The 19225-nt window shown below is 58.8% G+C and overlaps 1 protein-coding gene across 4 annotated transcripts in view; it reads left to right on the top strand.

Moving 5' to 3' along the window:
- The window catches only part of DHX37 (DEAH-box helicase 37), a 30526-nt gene that overhangs the window by 8384 nt on the left and 2917 nt on the right, over window positions 1-19225 (top strand). For 3 of the 4 annotated variants that reach the window (XR_004345454.1, XM_032603166.1, XM_032603167.1), the window contains exons 4-21: window positions 281-611; window positions 2702-2850; window positions 4021-4113; window positions 6157-6253; window positions 7141-7254; window positions 10000-10101; window positions 10324-10438; window positions 11026-11121; window positions 11325-11407; window positions 11970-12102; window positions 12556-12632; window positions 12955-13187; window positions 14992-15103; window positions 16443-16549; window positions 16712-16900; window positions 17316-17440; window positions 17536-17652; window positions 18920-19092. Coding sequence is in view for 3 of the 4 variants with exons in the window: in XM_032603166.1 (XP_032459057.1) it covers window positions 281-611; window positions 2702-2850; window positions 4021-4113; window positions 6157-6253; window positions 7141-7254; window positions 10000-10101; window positions 10324-10438; window positions 11026-11121; window positions 11325-11407; window positions 11970-12102; window positions 12556-12632; window positions 12955-13187; window positions 14992-15103; window positions 16443-16549; window positions 16712-16900; window positions 17316-17440; window positions 17536-17652; window positions 18920-19092 (2446 nt within the window). In the remaining variant the exon portion in view is untranslated. Of the gene's footprint in view, window positions 1-280; window positions 612-2701; window positions 2851-4020; window positions 4114-6156; window positions 6254-7140; window positions 7255-9999; window positions 10102-10323; window positions 10439-11025; window positions 11122-11324; window positions 11408-11969; window positions 12103-12555; window positions 12633-12954; window positions 13188-14991; window positions 15104-16442; window positions 16550-16696; window positions 16901-17315; window positions 17441-17535; window positions 17653-18919; window positions 19093-19225 lie in introns of all 4 variants that reach the window. The other variant, XM_032603164.1, reaches the window with a different exon arrangement.

The raw sequence follows: 19225 nt of genomic DNA, 5'->3' as shown, positions 1-19225 counted from the left end.
TGCTGGTGAGCACTAAGCAGAAAAGAGCAGGTGGAAGAGGATGGAGGGGATGGGGGAGGTGATTGAGGCTACACGGTAAGGGAGAGTCCTCCTGAGAGGCGTCCTTGGAATCGAGTAAGGGAGCAGTTGTCTTCAGGGAGCATGGACAGCGGGTGCAAAGGCCCTGCAGCAGGGAGGGGCGTGGCCTTTGCAGCCTGGCCTCTGAGGAGCCTGCAGCAACCCAGAGCTGCCTCAGGTTGACTGGCCCGTCCTAGGCTCTGACTTCTGGCTCTCCCGGCAGGAAGCCCGACAGCGTGGCAGCCCAGGGTCTGGAGAAGGTCAGCAGCCTCAGCGGGGCCCACCGGAAGCGCCACCACCAGGAGGCAGAAGAGGAGGAGTCTGAGTCCTCAGCAGAGTCTGGACCTGAGGAGACCCCAGCGGACGAGCAGGCAGAGGCCAGTGCAGGGTCGCCCCCAGCGCATCTGCCACCAGCTCCGCCCGGGGCCAGGGGCCAGAGCCCAGTGCCCAGCGGTCTCCCTCCACCAGCTCCTCCTGCGGCAGCCTCTGCCCTGGCCAGGCCCCCAGCGAAGCCCGCCGTCTTCGTCCCCGTGAACCGCTCCCCTGAAATGCAGGTTGGCCTCTCTGGTGTTTGATTAAGGGCTTAGGTGCTCAGGTCTGTGCTGTGAGGGGGCTGAGGGTGCAGAGAGAGGGCGTCCCAGGATCTGAGCAGGTTGCATTGCCTTCTGTGCCTCAGTTTCCTTGCCTGGAAAAGGGGGACAGCTGTACCCACCTCGCAAGGTTGTTGTAGGGCTGACGAGCGGGTGCCCGGCACGTGGTCAGGGCTGCTCAGATGGGTGTCCGCTGCCCTTATCATCGTCTGGTCACCGTCACCTTCAGCCTCTGACCACAGGTCCTGGTCCAGGCATCTGCTCACTGGGACAAGAGCTTGGGCTCTGGAGTCAGTTGACCTGAAATGGAGTGCTGGTGCCCCCACCTTCCAGCTCATTCTGGGCCTTGTTTTCGTCCGTAGCATGGGGGTACCCGTCTACTCACAGGGACTCCGGCTCTCTACACTTCGTATCCTTGTCTGGTAAAATGAGGGTCTCACTGGGTTGTCAGGACAACAAGATTCAGGGAGATGAAGCCCGAGGCCCATGGAACGCACCTGGGGAGCCGTGAGGCTGGTGATGCCGCAGGGTCTGGCCCATCACGGGTGGTGGTTCCGTCCACACGTTTCCACGGAGCACGTGCTGTGGGCCAGCACAGGAGGTGGAGCGATCTGCAGTCTCGGAGCTCTCGGTCCAGGAGGGGAGACCGAGGTCGACCACACATGGGACGAGAGCCACGGAGGGCAAGATCGGATACCATGAGGGGGGATCACAGGAGGGCCTGGCTTCATCAGGGAAGGCATCCGGGTCGAGAGTTCAGGGACCAGATGGGAGCATGGGGGCCGTCCCACACCGAGAAGTGTGTGAGCAAAGGCCTGAGGCAGAGGGTTCCTGGGTCTTAGAGCAGCTGTTTAAAACCACAGATTGGATTGTGGAGATGAGGTGATTTCAGTCACAGGTACATTTGTGTGCTCATATATAAGCAATTAGGGTGAGCTTACTGCTCTAACAGACCCTGATGTGCCACTGGCTTCATGCCACAAAGGCTTCCTTGTAGGGGACGTCAGAGCCCAGTGCCGTCCTCTGCGAGTTGGGGTGTGAGATTCTGCTCCACACGGCCGTTCAGGAACCTGGGCTCCGCCATCTAGCGTCCCTGGTGCCCCCTGGGGTTCATCCCGTGCCTTTCTCTGTGGTTTTTGCACGTGCGTGTTTTTACGCCTAGGTTTGCCTGTTTTATAAGCGGCCTCACATCATGTCTATTTTTCAGCACTTTGCTTATTTGTTAGTCGGCATTGTGTCACCAAGGTCCGTTTGGGTTTTGTTTTGTTTTGTTTTCACTGCTATAGAGCATTACGTTGTGTGAACAGAGCACGTTTTAAGTACCCTTCTCTGGCTGGGCATTTGGGTTGTTTTAGCTTTTTGCTACCATTTTCACTGCTGATTTAAACATTCTTGCCTTTTTCTCAAAGCCACAGGTACAAAAATTTGGGGGGGAGCAGCGTTTACAAACTGGAAGTCACAGCCATTGTGGAGTCATGAGATGGCCAGCACCTTTTTTTTTTTTTTTTAACCAATGGAATGGAATAGAGATAGAGAACAGAATGTTTAAAATTAGCGTGCTAGCATGCGTCACACATAACAAGGGCAAGCAGGGGTTCATGAAACTTCTCCCTCACTCTGTAATACTTGTGTGAGCATGTGTATGTGTGTGCGCGCGCACCCACGTGTGAGTACCTAGGAGAGGAATCGCTGTATCTCACATTCTCGATTTTGGTAAAATTAGCACCCGGTTGTTTGCCGAAGTGATTGTGCCGTAAGTGTAGTCTCCCCCCGGCAGCAGGCAAGAGTTCCTTGTGCCCAGAGGGGCTTCTCTGCACCACGCTGTCCCCGAGGACCCAGCCCATGTCTCTGCGCCTCCCCAGCCGTCAGGGCTTCCATCCTCCAGCGAGCACACCTGTTCCCCTTGGCTGGATGCCGGCTGCTGCCTTTATAGGAACCACGTCACCCTACGTAATCTTGCTTTGAGCAAAGCCCCCCATCCCCTCCGCCCTTCTGCAGGGGACGACAACCCCCCACCCCCATTCCGTGAGCGCTGACTTCCCCTCTCTCGCCAGGAAGAGCGGCTGAGGCTCCCGATTCTCTCTGAAGAACAAGTGATCATGGAGGCAGTGGCCGAGCACCCCGTTGTCATCGTGTGCGGCGAGACCGGCAGCGGGAAGACCACCCAGGTGCCCCAGTTTCTCTACGAAGCAGGCTACAGCAGGTGGGGGCTGGCCACAGGGTCCCCACAGGTTCCTCAGGTGACAGTGAGACGTGGCCCCTGGAAGTTGTTAGGAGCAGGGCTCCTGGGGATCTAATTCCGGCTCTGCCGTTGCCATGCTGTGTGACTTGGGGCAAGCTCCTTAACCTCTCTGGGCCTCAGTTTCCTCAGCTGTGACATAGGGTTCATCACTGCACCTACTTCACGGGGTTGTTATGTAGATGAAATGACTGAATTTGTGTAAAACGTTTAGGTTGGTCCCTGGTGGGAGGGATGGCGTGTCAACTCCTGTTGGCCCTTCCGACCCATGTGTGTCAGGGTCCCCAAGACCACCCCCAGGTTCAGCAATTTGCTGGGAACACTCCCAGGACCCAGCATGTAATCGTACTCACGGCTGTGATATATTACAGTGAACGACACAAAGCACAGCCGGCAAAGGGAAAGGCTCACAGGGTGAAGTCTGGGGGAACCAGGCCCAGGCCCCCAGAGCCCTCTCCCAGGGCGGGGGTCACACAGGACGCGCTTCATTGCCCGTGTGAGATGTCATCAAGCAGGGACGCCCAGCAGAGGCTCAGCACCCAGGGTTCTTACCGGGGCTGGTCACACAGGCGGCCTCTGCCTGGTACCTACCCAGTCCTAGACTCCCCAGAGGAAAGCAGGTGTCAGCATGCGCCACCTTGTTTGTACAAGCAGTTCAGGCACAGTGAGCCCCGCTCGTCCGTCAGGGAGAGGCGGGAGCCCTCCTGAAATCCAGGATCCCAGACACCAGCCAGGGGCTGCCCTGGAAGCAGAGCTTTGTAGGGAGAGCAGCCTCGGGCCTGCTGGGTCAACTCTTTCCTGCCCAGAATCCACCACCCGTCCCCTGGGTAGGTTCTGTGGAGGCGCGTGTGCTCGGCTGGGTTGGACAAGCCCCCCGGCTGCAGGCTCAGGTCCACCTAGGCCTCGTGCTTGTTTGCGGCTGCCTGGACCCCTTGGCCCCGTGATTATCAGAGCGTCTCCTGTAGAGTGCCCTGTGGGCCGTTCCCTTTTGCTGTTGTTAAGTGATGCTGCGGTGCCTTGCCTGGCGCCCGTGTCCCGTCACCCCCAGTGAGGGCCGCTTCCCGAGCCGCATGTGACTTCGGGGCAGACGGGTGGGGCGGAGCCCTCCTGATGCCTTGTGTTCTCCTCCCCCAGTGACAACAGCATCATTGGCGTCACAGAGCCCCGCCGAGTGGCCGCCATGGCCATGTCCCAGCGAGTGGCCAAGGAGATGAATCTGTCACCACGGTGAGGGCTCTGCGTCCTATGGGAGAGTTGGGGGTGGCCTTCTGGCCCCACCAGACCTGAGCCACGGCGCAGGCCCGCGTCCCCCTGGGGGGCGCCGGCAGGGGGCGCCACGTCTGCATCTAAGCACAGGGCGGTTCCCTACATGCCAACAGTAGGGGCGTCGTGAAGCAGGGGCAAGCCAGCCAGGCCCTTAGTGAGGGGACGGAGTGGCCCTTACAGGCCTTGAGGGCAGAGCAGAGCAGCAGGTGGCCGAAGGCAGGCAGGAGGCGAATAGCGTGGCCGGGTTAATTTACGGCCTCAGGTTTCCAGGAGGAAAACCCTCTCCTGGCAGTAAGGCTGCAGGACTTGCCTCGGAAAGCAGTTTGAACACAGCATAGCCCTGGCCTGAGGATGGCTCCGCGCCGTGTCGATAATGCAGACACCTGCATCTCAGCCCAGACCGTCCAGTTCAGGCTGGAAGGGGTGGCGTGTCCAGTGTGGTCTGAGGCTCAGAAAGCACAGACCTGTAGGGAACACCCTGGCGGCCCAGTGGTTAGGACTCCACGCCTTCGCTGCCGAGGGCCTGGGTTTCATCCCTGGTCAGGGAACAAAGATCCCACAAGCTGCGCCACGCGGCCAAGGAGAAAGAAAAAAGAAAGCACAGAATCGTATAGAGGCAGAGTGCCCGCCATCCACACTGGCATCAGATGTTTACCGACCAGGACCTGCCATGGGTCAGGCCCGTCCTGGCTCTGGGGACAGAACTCTGCCCCCGCTGGGCCCAGCACACAAACTGGGGAGGCTTGTTCTGTTCGTGTCTTAGGTGGGCGAGGCTCCCCCAGCTCCCTCCCCGGTGGCAGCCACTACTGCACGTTTGCTGTGGATCCTTCTAGACAGTTGTGTGCACAGACAGGCAGTTCTGTGTGTCTCTGTATTTCTCGCTGTCTGGCTGCTGCGTGAACGGTTCATACTGTTCAGGCCCTTCTGTATCTTTCTTGTGGCATTTCAATGTGTACCTTGAAAATTACAGTACATACAAAGCTGCCCCTTTCATTCTCTTCAACTTTTAGATTTATTTATTTATTTATTTGTGGCTGTGTTGGGTCTCCGTTTCTGTGCGAGGGCTTTCTCTAGTTGTAGCAAGCGGGGGCCACTCTTCATCGCAGTGCGTGGGCCTCTCACTGTCGTGGCCTCTCCCGTTGCGGAGCACAGGCTCCGGACGCGCAGGCTCAGCGGCCATGGCTCACGGGCCCAGCCGCTCCGCGGCATGTGGGATCTTCCCGGACCGGGGCTCGAACCCGTGTCCCCTGCACCGGCAGGCAGATTCTCAACCGCTGCGCCACCAGGGAAGCCCAATTCTCTTCAGCTTTTTAGTGTGACATCTTCAAGCGTGTACAAAAGTGGAGAGACTAGTGTGATGAACCCCCACGTACCCGAGACCCGGTTTGGAGCAAGTCTCAGGTCTCGCATCATCTCAGCCTCAATGTTTCACTGTGCGGGGCTGAAAGATCATGAGTCTGGGGTTTTTTTGGGTTGTTTGTTTTCTTGGCCGCGCCCCAAGGCTTGGGGAATCTTAGTTCCCTGACCAGGGATCGAGCCCGTGCCCCCTGCAGTGGAAGCGCAGAGTCCTAACCACGGGACCACCAGGGAGGTCCCTGGTTTGTTTTTGTTTTTTGTTTTTTTTTAAGAATAGGATTCTGAAAACATAACAGCAGTACCGCCACTAAAGAGTGTATCATAACTCCAGAGTGTGCTCCGGTCCGTGTTCCCATTTCCCGGGTTGTCTCCTAAACAGCTTTTACAGTTGCTTGTTCACGTCGGGCTCCAGCCAGGGTCCGTGTGTGTGTTTGATTGACGTGCTCTTCACTTGCCCGTGACAGCTCCTGGAGAGGGAGGCGGGGTGGGCCTGTGTCCGGGCCTTGCTGGGGGAGCCGGTGGGCCCTCCCCTCGGCCGCCTGCCCAGCGGGGCCAGGCCTGCTCCTCTGCCCACCTTGGAGTGGCCGCACGGCTGCAGACCCAGGCAGCTGCAGCTCTGGGGGACCGAGCCGTAGCCTGTGCCCACAGGGTCGTCTCCTATCAGATCCGATACGAGGGAAACGTGACCGAAGAGACCAGAATCAAGTTCATGACCGATGGCGTCTTGCTCAAGGAAATCCAAAAGGTTGGTTGCTCATCTGGCGTCACAAAGCAAGGCTGGTAAGCCTGGGGGCGGGGGGCTAGGCTGTCACCTGGGGTGTGAGCAGTGAATGTTGGCAAACCACTGTGTTTACCACCGTGCTGCTGTGTGACCTTGTGCAAGTTACGCAACCTCTGTGATCCTTAGTTTCTCCATCTGCAAGCTGGTACCTTCCTCCTAATTGCTTTGAAACAAAAATCGTGTGACGCACGAAAGCACCTTAGCACCCCACCTCGTAAGTGCTTGTTAAACGTGAACTTGTGTTTTCAATGTGGTTTGGTTCACAGACTGTGTGTTAGCCAAATGCACACTGCTTCTCTTGGGCTGTATGACGTCCCCCGGGCAGGGGTCACTGGGAGAGCAGAGGTGACTCCTGCCTCGAGGCCGCCTGGGACGGTGGCTGTGAGTGTGTTGTGGCGTCGATGGCCCCTTCCTGTATGGCATGCGCTGAGCTCTTGCCCCTGGTCCCCAGCCAGCATCCCCTCGTTCCCGTTTCCTGCCTGCCCTCCCCGCCCCATGGGCATCTGCATTTGGTAGCTCAGCTCTAAGAGATCGTAGCTGCCTTTTCTCTAGAAATTTCTCTGCCAGGGCCCAGGTCCCGTGCTGTGTACTTTACAGATAGTAATTGTCATCGAAACTTCACCACGACTCCGTGAGATGGGTCCCGTTGTCCCATTTGACAGATGAAGAAAGAGGCCTGGGAGGTGAAGCAACTGGCCCGGGGTCATAGGCCAGGACTCCCCGCAGGCCAAGTGCTCTCAGATCTGTGCTGGCTACCAGAGGGGCTCCTTGAGCAGGCACCTTGGGGTGCACAGTGACCCTGGGGTGCTCAGGCCCGGCTGGCTGGCCTCACCCCCGACCTCCCCCACCAGGACTTCCTGCTGCTCAAGTACAAGGTGGTGGTCATTGACGAAGCCCACGAGAGGAGCGTGTACACTGACATCCTCATCGGCCTCCTGTCCCGCATAGTGTGTCTCCGGGAGAAGGTAGGTGAGGGTGCCGGGGAGCCCCGAGTCCCAGGCCACGGCTCCCACAGCCCACGGCGGTCTACACCCAGGCTGCTGCCGTGAGAGGGTCTCCCGGGACAGGACCCCCCAGGCCCGGTGCTGGGCTGCGGGTCTTGGCGTAAACAGACCCTGTGTGATCCCTGTCCTGGGTCCAGCCTCATCCACTGTGACCCTTCCCTTTGTCCAGAGCAGGAGGCTCAAGCAAGGAGACCGTGGTGGGCCAGGCTCCACTGCAGCCGGCTCTGAGACGCCAGCCGGGTCTTTGGAACCCGCAGCGCCGGTGGGGCCACCCAGCCACGCTTGTGCTCCACGTGCTCTGAGATGCTTGCCCTGTGCCCGGCCTAGGGTCTGCCCCTGCCTGCATCTCCCCCACGCCAGATCAGGCAGGGGCGGACGTCAGAGGGATGCTGCCCTGGGGTGGGAGCTCTGTGGAACTGTCCTGTGCTGGCCCCTGCCAGTCCCGCCGAGAGGCTGGCACTTCCCCACGCCCAGTTCTTAGAAGTGCAGAACCTTTATCAAGTAGGCATCAGGTCTGTGTGTGCTGTGTGCCAGGCACCGAGCACATCACGGTGAACAGGACAGAGGTTCCTGCCTTTGTGGGGTTTCCATTTTCATGAGGGCACCTGACAGTAAGCAAACTCAGAAAACCTGTGAGCTGGTGACGGACAAAGCCGGGGAGAGGGAGCAGTGCCAGGCAGAAGGTGGAGGGTTGGTAGTGAGAGAAGACTCACTGAGAGGTTGACCTTTGAGTGGGGGGCTGGAGGAAGTGAGTGAGTGAGGCGGGGTACTGGTGGGAGGAGATTCTGAGAATTGAGAATAGCCGGTGCAAAGGCCCTGGGGCAGGTGTTATCCTGATATCTTGGGGGGGGGGGGTTCTGACTTTATTTTACATAATGGATGCCCTTACAGTGTACGATTCAGTGGTTTTTAGCATATTCAGAGTTGTTATATCATCACCACGATCGACTTTAAAATATTTCTGTCACCCTGAAAAGAAACCCTGTGCCCTTTGGCTGTCACCCCGTCCTCCTGCACTCCCCCATCTCCAGGCATCCGTCAGGGCACTTTCTGTCTCTATGGATTTACCTATTCTGGGTATTTCATGTAAGTGAAAAGACACAACATGTGGCCTTTTGTGACTGGCTTCTTTCACTTAGCACATTTTCAAAGTTCATCTCCATCGTGGCCTGTGTCAGTGCTTCGTTCCTTTTTATGGCTGAATCATGTGTGGAGGGACCACATTTCATACAGCCATTCATCTGTCGGAGGACAGCTGGGCTCTTTCCGCGTTTTGGCTCTCGTGAACATCCGTGTCCGGGTCTCCGTGTGGACTTGTTTCCTTTCTCTTGGGTCTGTGCCCAGGGGCAGAGCCGCCAGGCCCCATGGGAGCTCTGCGTTTAACCATTTCGACCATCCCAGACCATCTTCCGCAGCGGCTGCGTCCCTTATGTTCCCGCCAGCAGGGTACAGGCTGCCGGTTCACGTCCTCGCCCACGCTTGGGACTTCCCATGATTTTAGTCCTCGCCATGGTCTGGATTTGTGTGTTGAGGACTGTCAGGCAGCCTAGGGTGGCGGAGCGGAGTGAGGGAGGTGGGGAGAACAGGAGATGCAGGGAGGTACGCGGGCTGGGGCAGACGGGGGAAGTTGTTGCAGGAAGGAGACGGGGCCTTTGGTCTGCGCTGTGCCTCTCACCTTGGCTTCTGTTCGCCGAAAACGCTGAACTTTGGGGTTTGGACCTTACGAGCCTCAGGGGACAGCTTCCAAGGGCTCGAGAGCAGAGCCCGCCAGGGGGCACAGTAGGTGCTGCCTAGGGGGCTGGGAACGAGGCACCCGCCACCGCAGTCACAACGTCGAGGGGGAGGGAGGGCTGAGACCACCACACCCCTTGTGCCGGTGTGCCAGGTGGACCCCAGGCTCGGCCCTCCCGTCTCATCTCACACCATCAGAGCTTGACTTGGAGGAATCTTTTTTTCATTCCTTTTGGCCACGCCGCACGGCTTGCGGGGATGTTAGTTCCCTGACGAGGGATTGAACCCACGCCCTCGGCAGTGAAAGCACTGAGTCCTAACTACCGGACCACCGGGGAAGTCCCTCGGGGCTATCTGTCTTTTTTTTAATTTATTTATTTTTTATTTTTTTTGTCTTTTTTTTTAATAAATTAATTAATTTGTTTATTTTTGGCTGTGTTGGGTCTTCGTTGCTGCGCGTGGGCTTTCTCTAGCTGCGGCGAGCAGGCCTACTCTTCATTGCGGTGCGCGGGCTTCTCATTGCGGTGGCTTCTCTTGTTGTGGAGCATGGGCTCTAGGCTCACGGGCTTCAGTAGTTGTGGCGCACGGGCTCAGTAGTTTTGGCTCTTGGGCTCTAGAGCGCAGGCTCAGTAATCGTGGCTCATGGGCTTCGTTGCTCCGCGGCATGTGGGATCTTCCCAGACGAGGGCTCGAACCCGTGTCCCCAGCATTGGCAGGCGGATTCTTAACCACCGCGCCACCAGGGAAGTCCCTTTGTGGGTATCTTAAGGGCTCCTTTAACAAGCCACTGCCGCCCACTTCTTTCTTAGATCTTTGGCAACCAGAAAGAGGATTGAGGGTCGAGGCGAGGTGGGGCTGGAGGGAGGCCAGGAGGGCAGGGCAGGTCTCCCCCAAGGGCCCCCCGCTGCCCCCCGTCAGTGTTCCTGGCCCCAGTGTTCCTGGTGGCTATGGGTCCCCGGGTCTCTCGTCCCCCAGAGGCACTTGCCGCTGAAGCTGCTCATCATGTCGGCCACGCTGCGGGTGGAGGACTTCACCCAGAACCAGCGGCTCTTCGCCCAGCCGCCCCCCGTCATCAAGGTACCGCCCAGGCCGGGGTCTCAGGGTGCCGCGGGAGGCCGGGCCCCTCTGTCGACTGCGACAGAGCGCAGGACGCCTGCTGCCGGGGAGGTGGGTGGGATCATAGCACCAAATGGAGACCTTCGTGGTCAGAGAGTTCAGGGAAGGGGAGGGCCTGGGCCTGGGCTCAGGCCACCCCTGACCCCCGACCCCGACCCCGTGCTTCCCTGGGCGTCCTCGTAGGTTGAGCCCCGGCAGTTCCCGGTGACCGTGCATTTTAACAAGCGGACGCCGCTGGAAGACTACAGTGGGGAGTGCTTCCGGAAGGTGTGCAAGGTCCACCGCGTGCTGCCCGCAGGTGAGGCCCTGGCCGGGAGGAGGCCGGCCCTCCCCCTGCAGGCCCGGGGGTGCAGCCACTCGGCCTCGCTGTGCCCCAGCGTCGTCACTGGTCCAGAGCGCTCACAGCACCTGCCCTGCCGTGTTCCGCCCCAAGGATCGCGAGGCTTCAGGGACTAACTGGGTAGGGGGTGAGGGGGTGGAGGGTGCCTTTTGTCCCCACAGACGCAGGGCCGGTGAACAGGCGTGTCCCGCCTGAGTCTCACTCCTGACCCCCCACAGTTCTCACCATATCCCCGTCAGTTCCGTTCACCAGGCGATGGACCCTTGTGTTGCTCCCACTTCCCCGGAGGAGAGCTGCTTTCCCCGTGTTTTGGGCTCATACCGGGGGATGGGATGCCGGCTCCCACGGCAACTGTTGAGCCCCTTGTCCCAGCGCCCTCGGTGTGCGGGCAGCTGCCCGTCGCTCGTCTGGGCCTCTGCAGCCCTGGTTTGATCAGCACTTCCTTGCGCCCCAGCTCTCGGATCAAGGCCTGGCACACGGTCATGGCCAAGGCAGCGTCTGCTGCGTGAACGAGCGGGTCACGGCGGGGCTGGCTCTCCCCACAGGCGGCATCCTGGTGTTCCTGACGGGGCAGGCAGAGGTGCACGCGCTGTGCCGCAGGCTGAGGAGAGCCTTCCCGGTCGCCAGGCCCGGGCCTCCAGGTAAGCCCAAGCTGCAGCCCCTCACCCAAGAGGCTGCGGGCGGTCAGCCTGGGCTTCGGAGCCTCCCCCGGGAAAGCCGGCCCTTTGCCGCCCTCCCGTCCCCCCAGTGAATGGTGATCGATGCAGTGACCCTACCCGGGACCCTGATCACCTGGCACCAGCCACAAGATGGCCTGCTCCCTAACTTGCTCGTCTTTTCCCAGAAAAGGACGCTCAGAAAGATTCGGTAGAAGAAACACGGAGGTTTAAGAAGTCGCAGGCTCGGGCGAGGAAGGCCAAGGCCACGGTACGTCGAGGCCGGAGGGGCAGCTCAGACTCTGCAGCCGCCTTGTCCGTGTGGTGGCCGCTAGCCCCTATGGCTGCACAGATGTAAATTTAATTAAAACCAAATAAAAGTAAGATTCAAGTCCTCGGTCGTGTTAGACACACCTGGGGCTGTGGGTGGCCTTGTTGGGCAGCAGGGGTCTAGAACCTTCCTGCCGTGGAGGGAGGGGTTGACTGGTGCCGCTCTGGAGGCTGCAGGGTGGGCTGCGACTTAAAACATTCCAGGCTCCCTGTACTGGGGGCCTGGAGGAAGTTTCCGGAAGGCCCAGCCCCGAGCCCTGAGCAGGGCCTGCGTGGATGCCCAGGGCGGTGGTCTCAGGGCTGCACATATGTTAGCTCGCAGCATCCTCACAGCAGCCCTTCGAGAAGCCCCGTGATCATCCCCAGCTCTTAGATGAGGATACCGACGCAGGACGGGGTCGAGTGACCTGCCCAGGGTCACGTGGCCGCAGGCGCTGCTCGCAATGCCGGTCTCTACGCAGGGTCCCTCGCAGCCCGCGGTGCTGATGTCTTGTTTACCGTAGACGCTGCCCCAGATCAGTTTGGACAATTACTCGGTGTTGCCAGCGGGCGGAGGTGACGAGGACAGGGAAGTGGACGAGGAGTCCCTGGGCTCCGACCTGGACCTGGACTTAGGGGACGACGGGACGGACGGAGGTGGGACCCGCCGCGGCCTCTGCTCCCACCGCGTGGGCTTGGGTCGAGCGATGGGCCCTCTCCAGCAACGAGCCCCAGGGGAGCTGGGGTTCCTGCTTGCTCTGCCCCCTACTGTCCCCTGAGCTCCTGAAACCGCCTGACACAGAGGAGGCCCTCAGGTCTCTGTGGTGCCGGTTGTAATGGGGGCGCCAACCCCGGACTTGGCTTTGCTGGGTGAACACAGGCCTTGGGGGTTTGCGGGGGGCCAGAATCAAGCCCTTAGGGGGCCCCACACAGGGCCTGGGGCTCTTCCGAGGAGGAGAGACTGCAGCGTGGCTGGCTTTGCCGACCCTCTCTGCCAGTGCCCAGGGTTAAGCCCTGGCAGCGGGGCTGCAGGGGGGCCTCCCCGGCGGAGCGGGCAGGGTTGCTGGGCAGCAGGGGAGCTGGGTGCCACAGGCCTCTGCTCCCCTGCAGGTGAGCGGCCCGATGCCTCGCTTCCCCTCCGTGTGCTCCCTCTCTACTCTTTGCTGGCCCCGGAGAAGCAGGCGCAGGTAACCGTGCGGGGCCTGGGATGGATGCCCGGTGGGGAGCGCCCAAAGGCGTTGAGGTGGGAGCAGGTCAGACGCCGGGTCACCCTCTCCGTCAGCTGTCTGATCAGCGCCCCAGACTTTTGAGAGGGTATTGGGATCTCCTGCTCGGAGGACGGAAACGCTTCCCTCATTTAGTTGGGGAGCAGTGGCCCAAGGCGAGGACGGTCACCTCCAGGCCCTGCCCCGCCTGGCTGACTTCTTCTGGCCTCTGTCCCACAAATTCTTTCCTGACTCTGGTGGGACAAAGGTCAATTTTCTTGTTGCTCCCGTCCCCCCATCCTAGGTCTTCCAGCCTCCCCCAGAGGGGACACGGCTGTGTGTTGTGGCCACCAATGTAGCCGAGACGTCCCTCACCATCCCAGGCATCAAGTACGTGGTGGACTGTGGAAAGGTCAAGAAGCGGTACTACGACCGTGTCACCGGCGTGTCCTCCTTCCGCATCACCTGGGTCTCCCAGGCCTCGGCCGATCAACGGGCAGGACGCGCGGGCCGGACGGAGCCCGGCCACTGCTACAGGTGGGGCTCCCGGGGGCCCCTCCAGTGACGTTGGGGCCACTGGGCAGTGGTCACCCACCCACGGGCGAGGAAAGGGGGATCCCGTGTCCCGCTGGAAACCGTCCTTCGCACCCCCTTTTCTGTTGGCTTTCGGGCACTTGCGTTATTCCGTTATTCTGCTGCTGACGTCAGGCCCTGTGTTTATTAGCACCTCGAGTTTTGTTTTGTTTTATTAACACCTTTTCTGAGGTAAAGTTCACATACCATAAAACTCACCATTTAAAGCGTGCAATTCTGTGGGTTTAGTATATGTACAGTGTTGTGTAGCCATCGCCACTATTAATTTTTAGACGTTCTCTTCACCCCCAAAGAGACCGCATTTATCAGTTGTACCCATTAATCAGTTTCTCCCTGCGTCTCCCGACCACTCCCAACCCACCAGCGCCCGGCAGCCACTCATCTACTTCCTATCTCTACAGACATGCTCATTCTGGACATTTTCTGTGAACGGAATCAGACAATATGTGACCTTTCGTGTCTGGCTTCTTTCACTCAGCGTCATGTTTTCAGGGTTCATCCACGCTGTTGCCTGTGTCAGTGCTTCATTCCTTTTAATGGCTGAGTACCATGACGTTGCGTGGAGGGGCCACATCTCACTGTCCATTCATCTGCTGATAGACTCTTGGGTTGCGTCCACATTGTGTCCACTGTGAATAGTGCTGCCGTGAACGTGTTCAAGTGTTTGAACGTCTGTTCCCATGCCTCTCGGGTGTATACCCAGGAGTAGAAGTGCTGGGTTGTACGATGACTCTGTGTTTCACATTTTGAGGAACGACCAGACTTTTCCACGGCGGCTACTCCATTTTATCTATACATTCTCACCAGCAGCGTGCGAAGGTTCTAATTTCTCCACATCTCACCAATGCTCGCTATTTTCTACTTTATAAAAATGAAAGTACGAGCTGGTATCTCTCAGTGGTCTTGGTTTGCGTTTCTCTAATGACGTTGAGCATCTTTTCACGTGCTTACGGGCCATTTGTACGTGTTCTCTGGAGGGATGTCTATTCAGATCCATCATTTCTTTTTTCTTTTTATAGTATTTGTTATTTTATTTTATTTACTTAGTTGGTTGTGCCAGGTCTTAGTTGTGGCAGGCAGGCTCCATAGGCAGGCTCTTTAGTTGCGGCTCGTGGGCTCCATAGTTGTGGCATGCGAACTCTTAGTTGCAGCATGCATGTGGGATCTAGTTTCCTGACCAGGGATCGAACCTGGGCACCCTGCCTTGGGAGTGTGGAGTCTTAACCACTGCGCCACCAGGGAAGTCCCTATCATTTCCTTTTCAGTCAGGTAGTTTGTCTTTTGATTGGTGAGTTGTAAGTGTTCTTCGTATAATCCTAGTATTGGATCCTTGTCAGAGGTATCATTAGCAAGTATTTTCTCCCAGTCAGCATGCTGGGTTTTATTTGTTTGTTTTCAAGAGCTGTGTGCTGTTCTTTTCAACGTTGCTTTACGTTACAAAAGAAAAGAAAATTGAGAAACTATGCCAAGAAAACTCGTAAGCAATAAAGGAGTTAAAACGTCCCGAGTGCCGTGTGCCAGGCAGTTCTAAGCAGTCTTATGTGAAGATACCTGAAGTATCTTCACCAGTCCCAACGGCGCAGCTGCTATGCTCGCCCATTTCACAGGTGAGGAAAGTGAGGCAGGAAGAGGGTAAACACCTTGCCTAGTAAAGTGGTGGAGTCAAGATTCAATGCCAGGTAGTTGGGCTGAGTTTCTTCCTTATTCACTTAACATTTCTTAGTCTCGGGTGCTTCCTTCTGTTCAGACTGTATTCATCCGCGGTTTTCGGGGACTTTGAGAAGTTCCCCCCTCCTGAAATCACCCGGAGACCCGTCGAAGACTTGACCCTTCAGATGAAAGCTCTCAACATTGAAAAGGTCAGTTGCAGCCCTAGCCCTGCCATCACCCCACTGATCTGCCAGGGTACCTGTGTCCGGTCTGGGGGGCGAGGGTGACCCCAGCCCCTCGCGGGCTGTTCCTCCTTCCCTGCGGCCCAGGAAGCGCTAGGAGCTCAGCCCTGTGGTGCTTGCCCAGCCCCCCACCTCCTCAGTGCTGCACCCACTGAGTGTGTCCAGGGGTGCCCGCCTCTGCCCTGCTCCGGGAGGGCTGGCGCAGGCAGAGAGAACCGCCCCCATCAGCAGTCAGTCGCAGCCCTCCCTTCCCCCCAGCCCCTGACAGCCACGAGGCCGCTTTCCTGCTGTCCCTGTGGATTTTACATTTTGGACGTTTCATAAAAATGGAATCATATGATGTTTGTCCTTTCTTGTCTGGCTTCTTTCACTCAGCATCGTGGTTGGTTTTTTTCGGGGTTTCTTCTAGCCAATGTAAACCTCATTTATCAGTTCAATACACAGTAAGATGATATAAAAGATACGATCATGCTTTTCATTGCTAAAAGTTTTTACATTAGTTATGTTTGGTATTTTATTTTCAGTGTCAAAGAACCTAGCTGACAGTTTGAATCACAGTCAGTTTATTTCAGCGAATATTATAAATCGATACGTGTTTTATTTTTCTGTTGTTTGGACCATCCACAGCTGAACCTAGCAGCGTCGTGTTTTAAAGGTTCGTCCACACTGTAGCACGTGTCAGAATTTCGTTCATTTTTATGACTGAGTCGCACTCCATCGTATGGACGGACCCTGGTTTATCCGTCTATCGATGGATATCTGGGTTGTCCCCACCTTTTGGCTGCCGTGCCTAGTGGTGCTGTGAACATCTATGTACAGATGTTTATCTTAATGCTTGTTTTGAGTTGGTCACTCTAAGGTACCGCCCTCCCTGACCCCGGTCACTCCCTGTCCCTGATCTGTCCCCGGATCACCTGTCTGGGCACATTTTCTCCTGTGATGACGTTTATTCTCGTGTATACTCACTGGTCTGCGGCCCCTTCTGGCTGAACGAAAGCTCAGTGGAGGCTGAATCCTTGTCTTGTTTTCCTCTGTCTCCATCGCCAAGAACAGTGTCTGGTGCACACGAGGTGCTCAGTACATGCTTCTGAGTGAGTGGCTGATGTGAATGAGTGACGGAAGAGGGCCTGTGGAGTTTCCCCGGCGCGTGGACTTCGCGTGTGTCCCGGCCCCGCCGTGTCCCATGTTCTGGGCGTGAGTGGTGCTCGGACGGCAGGCGGTAGGAGCCCCGTCCTCCTGCCAGGCCTGGTCCCCTGCTTCCTCCTCCGCATTCACCTGTCTCCTGCCACGTCTCCCTGTGTCCCAGGTCATCAACTTCCCCTTCCCGACGCCCCCGTCCGTGGAGGCCCTCATCGCCGCCGAGGAGCTGCTGATCGCGCTGGGTGCCCTGCAGGCACCCCCAAAAACAGAAAGGTAGGGCAGGAGCTCGGGGGAAGTGGGGAGCCCAGGTCCCGCCCCGTTCTCTGCCCTCTCCCCTCTCCCCTCCTCTCCCAAGCTGACCGAGCACCAGGCCTCTTGGTGCCAAAGGCTTCTCATGGAGCCTCCCCGCACCCATCACAGACCTCCATCCTCCAGGGTGAAGCAGCTGCAGAGGTCCCGGTGGAGCTGCCCCATCACTGAGCTGGGCAGGACCATGGCCACGTTCCCCGTGGCACCGCGCTACGCCAAGATGCTGGCGCTGAGCAGGCAACACGACTGCCTGCCGTACGCCATCACCATCGTGGCTGCCATGACTGTCCGGGAGCTGTTTGAGGAGCTGGACAGGTGGGGGCCGGGGGCTGGGCATTCAGGGGCCGCCTGCCCTTGGCTGAGCCGTGGTGTGGAGCCTGGCCTCCTGGGGCATCACTGACTTGCTGAGTGGTCTTGTGCGAGACCCTCGCCCGCCCTGCGCCTGGCAGTGTTCTGATCTCTACCGACCTCTGTTTCTGTTTTTGGTTTTGGCCATGCCGTGTACCTTGTGGGATCTCAGTTCCCTGACCAGGGATCAAACCCGTGCTCCCTGCAGTGGAAGCGCAAGAGTCCTAACCACTGGGCCACCAGGGAATTCCCACGATCGTGGTCATGTTGATCAGTGACCCCACCAGGCATTTTTGGGCCCACCCTGGGTAACTGGCGTGTTCCCTGCCTCTGCAGCCGTGCGCGGCCAGGGCAACAGCCTGGGTGGTGTGTGTGTTCGCAGGCCAGCTGCCAGCGACGAGGAGCTTGCCAGGCTGAAGGGCAAGCGGGCCCGGGTAGCCCAGATGAAGAGGATCTGGGCGGGGCGGGGAGCCTCTCTGAAACTCGGGGACCTCATGGTGCTGCTGGGTGAGTGCCCTGCGTGGCATGGAGTGTGGCTGGTGGGGAGGTCACGGGGGGTGGGATGGCGCAGCGAGAATGAGTGACGCCCCCCCCATCCACAGGCGCCGTGGGAGCCTGTGAGTACGCGGGCTGCTCTCCCCAGTTCTGTGAGGCCAACGGTCTGCGGTATAGGGCCATGATGGAGATCCGGCGCCTGAGGGGCCAGCTGACCACTGCAGGTACGGCCCTGCGCCCGGCAGAGAACTTGACCCCGTGGACGTTAAAAGTCGCTTTTGAGCGACGTCACCCACGTACAGTCGATCTCCGTTATTCACAGATTCCACGTTTGCGAATTCACCTATTCGTTAAAATCTGTTTTAGTGCTCGCCACCTTTGTGGTCCTTCGAGGACACGCACACGAGCAGGGCAGTGACATGTGCACGCTGTCCTGTCAGGCTGTCTGTCCGTCTCATCCTTTCCTTGGTGACATCCCTCTCGTCACCCTTTGTCCCGGCTCTGGCCTGGACCAGCTGCTGGCCGCACCTCCTGCCCAGTAGCCTCGTGCAGGGGTCCCTGCTCTCAAGTAGGGTCCGGCCCTGGTTTGCTTCTCCAGCAGTGGAAGGGGCCCCTCTTGTTGGAGTCGGGGAGCAGCGGACGGTTCAGCCCCTGCTTTCCGCTCCTGTCGGTCTGAGTGGTGGTGGGGACCGGACCCGTTTGAAGCCCATCAGGGCTGGGCGTGGGTGGCGGGTCTTCTGCGTCCTGTCTGTGTTCTGCCTTCTTCCTGTTTCTTTCCTCTTCTCTCGCTTTTTAAGTGAAACAACATAGGTGTCACTGAAGGTTTTGTAGGGAAGACAGATTTACATTGCAAACCTAAAAACAAAGCCCTGGACTCGCCCGGCGGTCCAGTGGTTAGGACCCCATGCTTCCACTGTAGGGCCACGGGTTCGGTCCCCGGTCGGGGAGCTAAGATCCGCAAGCCCACTCTCCCCACCTGCGTCCCCCGTCCTGCTCCTCTCGTCTTTTCCCTGCCGCCTCCTCCCGCCACAAGCAGCAGGGCCCAAAGCCCCACCTCCTTTCTCCCCACCTGCCAAGTGTTCCAGAGCTTCAACTCCTTCTCATGCAGAAGAAGGAGGCCTCGCCCTGCGTCTCGTGCCTGGGCTCAGCAGCGCAGGGCCCTCGAGGGGAGAGGTGGCCTCCACACTTGTCCTGCTCAGAGAGCGTGACTCGTCTGTCACGTCTCCCGGCTGGGCGTGCTCCCTGCCCCAAGGCCGACGAGGAGTCAAGTGTGAGCTCTCGCAGCAGCACGGTCCGCCGCCCGCAAGGGAACTGGGGTTTCGTCCTGAGGACGCGGCAGACGTGGGTGTGGGTGGGCATCCTCGGTGGATGGGGGCCGAGGTGCGCAGGTCGCTGAGGCCAGAGCTCCGAGCTGAGCGGCGTGGGGCCTTCCAGAAGGCTGGGCGGAGCCAGCCCCCGCCTCGCCTTCCTCACGCCTCGGTCTGCCCCCAGTCAACGCCATGTGCCCCGAGGCCGGGCTCTTCGTGGACCCCAAGATGCAGCCGCCTTCCGAGAGCCAGGTGACCTACCTGCGGCAGATCGTGACGGCCGGCCTGGGTGACCACCTGGCCCGCAGGGTCCAGAGTGAGGACCTGCTGGACGACAAGTGGAAGAACGCCTACAAGGTTGGACACTGGCTCGGGGACGGGCAGCAGGGCAGTCGCTGCGCCCGGGCCCCCCACCCTCCCCACCCTCCGTCTCACGTCCTGGCAGCCTGGGCAACGTCAGGATGCCTGTGAGGGGCAGCGGGGGGACCCT

Source organism: Phocoena sinus, chromosome 14 (assembly GCF_008692025.1).
Source record: "Phocoena sinus isolate mPhoSin1 chromosome 14, mPhoSin1.pri, whole genome shotgun sequence".
NCBI classification, from domain to species: domain Eukaryota; kingdom Metazoa; phylum Chordata; class Mammalia; order Artiodactyla; family Phocoenidae; genus Phocoena; species Phocoena sinus.
The sequence above is the reverse complement of the archived record's forward strand: the minus strand, read 5'-3'. Positions and strand labels throughout refer to the sequence as shown.